This window comes from Rhinopithecus bieti, unplaced genomic scaffold (genome assembly GCF_001698545.2).
Source record: "Rhinopithecus bieti isolate Rb0 unplaced genomic scaffold, ASM169854v2 scaffold_27006, whole genome shotgun sequence".
In the NCBI taxonomy this organism is placed as follows: Eukaryota; Metazoa; Chordata; class Mammalia; order Primates; family Cercopithecidae; genus Rhinopithecus; species Rhinopithecus bieti.
In genome coordinates, this window is record NW_016813373.1 from 1,828,241 (window position 1) to 1,830,531 (window position 2,291).

The 2,291-nt window shown below is 55.7% G+C and overlaps 1 protein-coding gene across 1 annotated transcript in view; it reads left to right on the plus strand.

Annotated features, from left to right (window-relative positions):
• Nucleotides 1-53: 53 nt before the first annotated feature.
• The window catches only part of LAMC1 (laminin subunit gamma 1), a 121,668-nt gene continuing 119,430 nt past the window's right edge, over nucleotides 54-2,291 (plus strand). The window contains exon 1 of the mRNA XM_017848049.1: nucleotides 54-943. Within this exon, the coding sequence (XP_017703538.1) occupies nucleotides 538-943 (406 nt within the window). The 5' untranslated portion in view covers nucleotides 54-537. The remainder of the gene's footprint in view (nucleotides 944-2,291) is intronic.

The window sequence follows — 2,291 nt, forward strand, 5'->3', positions numbered from 1 at the left end:
CCCACCCCGCGCGCCCCTCCCCCCTGGTCGCGCGCCGCGGGCCCGAGCACGAGACGCCACCGCCCCTGCCGCCGCCTGGAGTCGCCGGGACGGACGCGCAGTCCATGGGGCGCGCAGGGCCGGGGAGTTGCCCCAGGGGCCGCGGGAGTTGCTGAGAGGAGACCGGGTTGGGCTTTCTCGTCTCCCAGACCCCACCCCACCCTGCCGATCCCACCCCCTGCTCCTTCCTCCCCGGGGCGCGCACTCGGGCACGCGCTCGGAAGTCGGGGTCGGCGCAGAGTGCAGGCTGCTTCGCGGGGTAGGTTAGGGAAGCGCGGAGGCGGCGCGCGGGGGCCGCGGTCGGCTAGCAGCGCGGTCCTCGCTAGGGGCGCCCGCCCGTCAGTCTCTCCGGCGCGAGTCGCCGCCACCGCCCGCCCCGGAGTCAGGCCCCTGGGCCCCCAGGCTCAAGCAGCGAAGCGGCCTCCGGGGAACGCCGCTAGGCTAGAGGAACGCGCCGGTGCCCTTACCTTCGCCGTGGGCCAGCGTGCGGGCGGCGGGATGAGGGGGAGCCAGCGGGCCGCGCCGGCCCTGCGGCGCCGGAGGCGGCTCTGGCCCGTGTTGGTCGTGCTGGCCGCCGCCTGTGCCCAGGCAGCCATGGACGAGTGCACGGACGAGGGCGGGCGGCCGCAGCGCTGCATGCCCGAGTTCGTCAACGCCGCCTTCAACGTGACCGTGGTGGCTACCAACACGTGTGGGACTCCGCCCGAGGAGTACTGTGTGCAGACCGGGGTGACCGGGGTCACCAAGTCCTGTCACCTGTGCGACGCCGGGCAGCCCCACCTGCAGCACGGGGCAGCCTTCCTGACCGACTACAACAACCAGGCCGACACCACCTGGTGGCAAAGCCAGACCATGCTGGCTGGGGTGCAGTACCCCAGCTCCATCAACCTCACGCTGCACCTGGGTAAGCGGTGACAGCCCCGTCCCCTGCTACTGCTCGCCAGCAGCCCAGCTCCCGGACCGGCTCCGTCCCCGTAGCCGGCCTCACGGACCCAGACAGCCGCGTGTTTGGCTCTCTGTTCCCCGGCATGGGCCACACAGAAACTCCTTTCTCTAACTTCTGAAATAGATCTTGCTTTTAACATCCCGTGAGGGCCAGAATGTTCCGCACGAGTCTCTCTGCTTTCCTGTTCTTTCTGACTTAGCGGGATTCTGGCTCTCTGATTATTCTGCACTTCGGCTGTTAGGATTGTGGTTCCCCCCGCCCCCCCCTTTTTTTTTTTTTTTCTCTGAAGCGTTAATCAGAAACTCCCATCCCCACTTTTCTCTTTGCTAGCAAGGCCATCACAGCGCATTCTTTGATCAGAAACAAGAAGGTCCGCCTTAAACATTTTCGCCTTTAAAATGTTTAGATGTCCCTCCAAGGCTGAGGGTGATTACTCTGTTGAGTTAAGGGGGAATTTGAGAGGAGCAAATGCCGTCGCTGCCTATATTGCCTATGTGGAATTAAAACATAAATTCACTTTTGAAGTTATTGTTCTTTATAGCTGCTCAGCCTTAAAAGCCACAAAGCGATTTGACTGCTAATCCTGGTGCAGAATAAACAAAAGGAAGTGCACTCACTGTAATTGCTGGGCACAGCCTTGTCCCTGGGTAAAAAGGCTCTCCTTTACTGTCTTCCCTTTTGCTTTCATTCAAAGCAAGTGTAGAAACAAGTATAAGTGATCTTTCAGAAATCAGGAAAGGGATGTATAGAAAACTTCATGGCAGGGCAGTGGATGAGGATGGACATGTGTATCTGGAAGTACCAAAAATAATGTTCCATCTAGGTAAGTTTTTCCTCATCTTTAAGATATGTAAATAGGCAGAAAGTTTCATTATTGTGTTTAACCAAGGAACCAATGTGTGAGAAACTGACGTTTGACTTAGCGCTTCACTCCCCATTGCCTTGGAAGGCTTGATTATTACCAGTAGTTGGTACTAACGAACTTCCAGAGAGAACAGACTGCCCCAAGCCATTCTTCTGTCAAGGGAGGGTAATTCTGTGAGGCTAATATCCCTTAGGGGTGTTGGAAAGGAACATGTTGTTGGCAAATGGTTCTTTTGATCATGGTTTTGCTGCTCTCCGGTACACTAAACTTTATTTAAGTATCAGGATTCCAGAGAAAGAATTTGACTTACAAAAAGTACTTTGAAAAGTGGGATTAAATTATTGTGTGTGGAATAAGTGTTAGAAAAGCAGAATTATTTAACATCTTATTTGCAGTTGAGTCATTAAACGAAACATTTTGAAAATAATTTTTTTTTTTTTT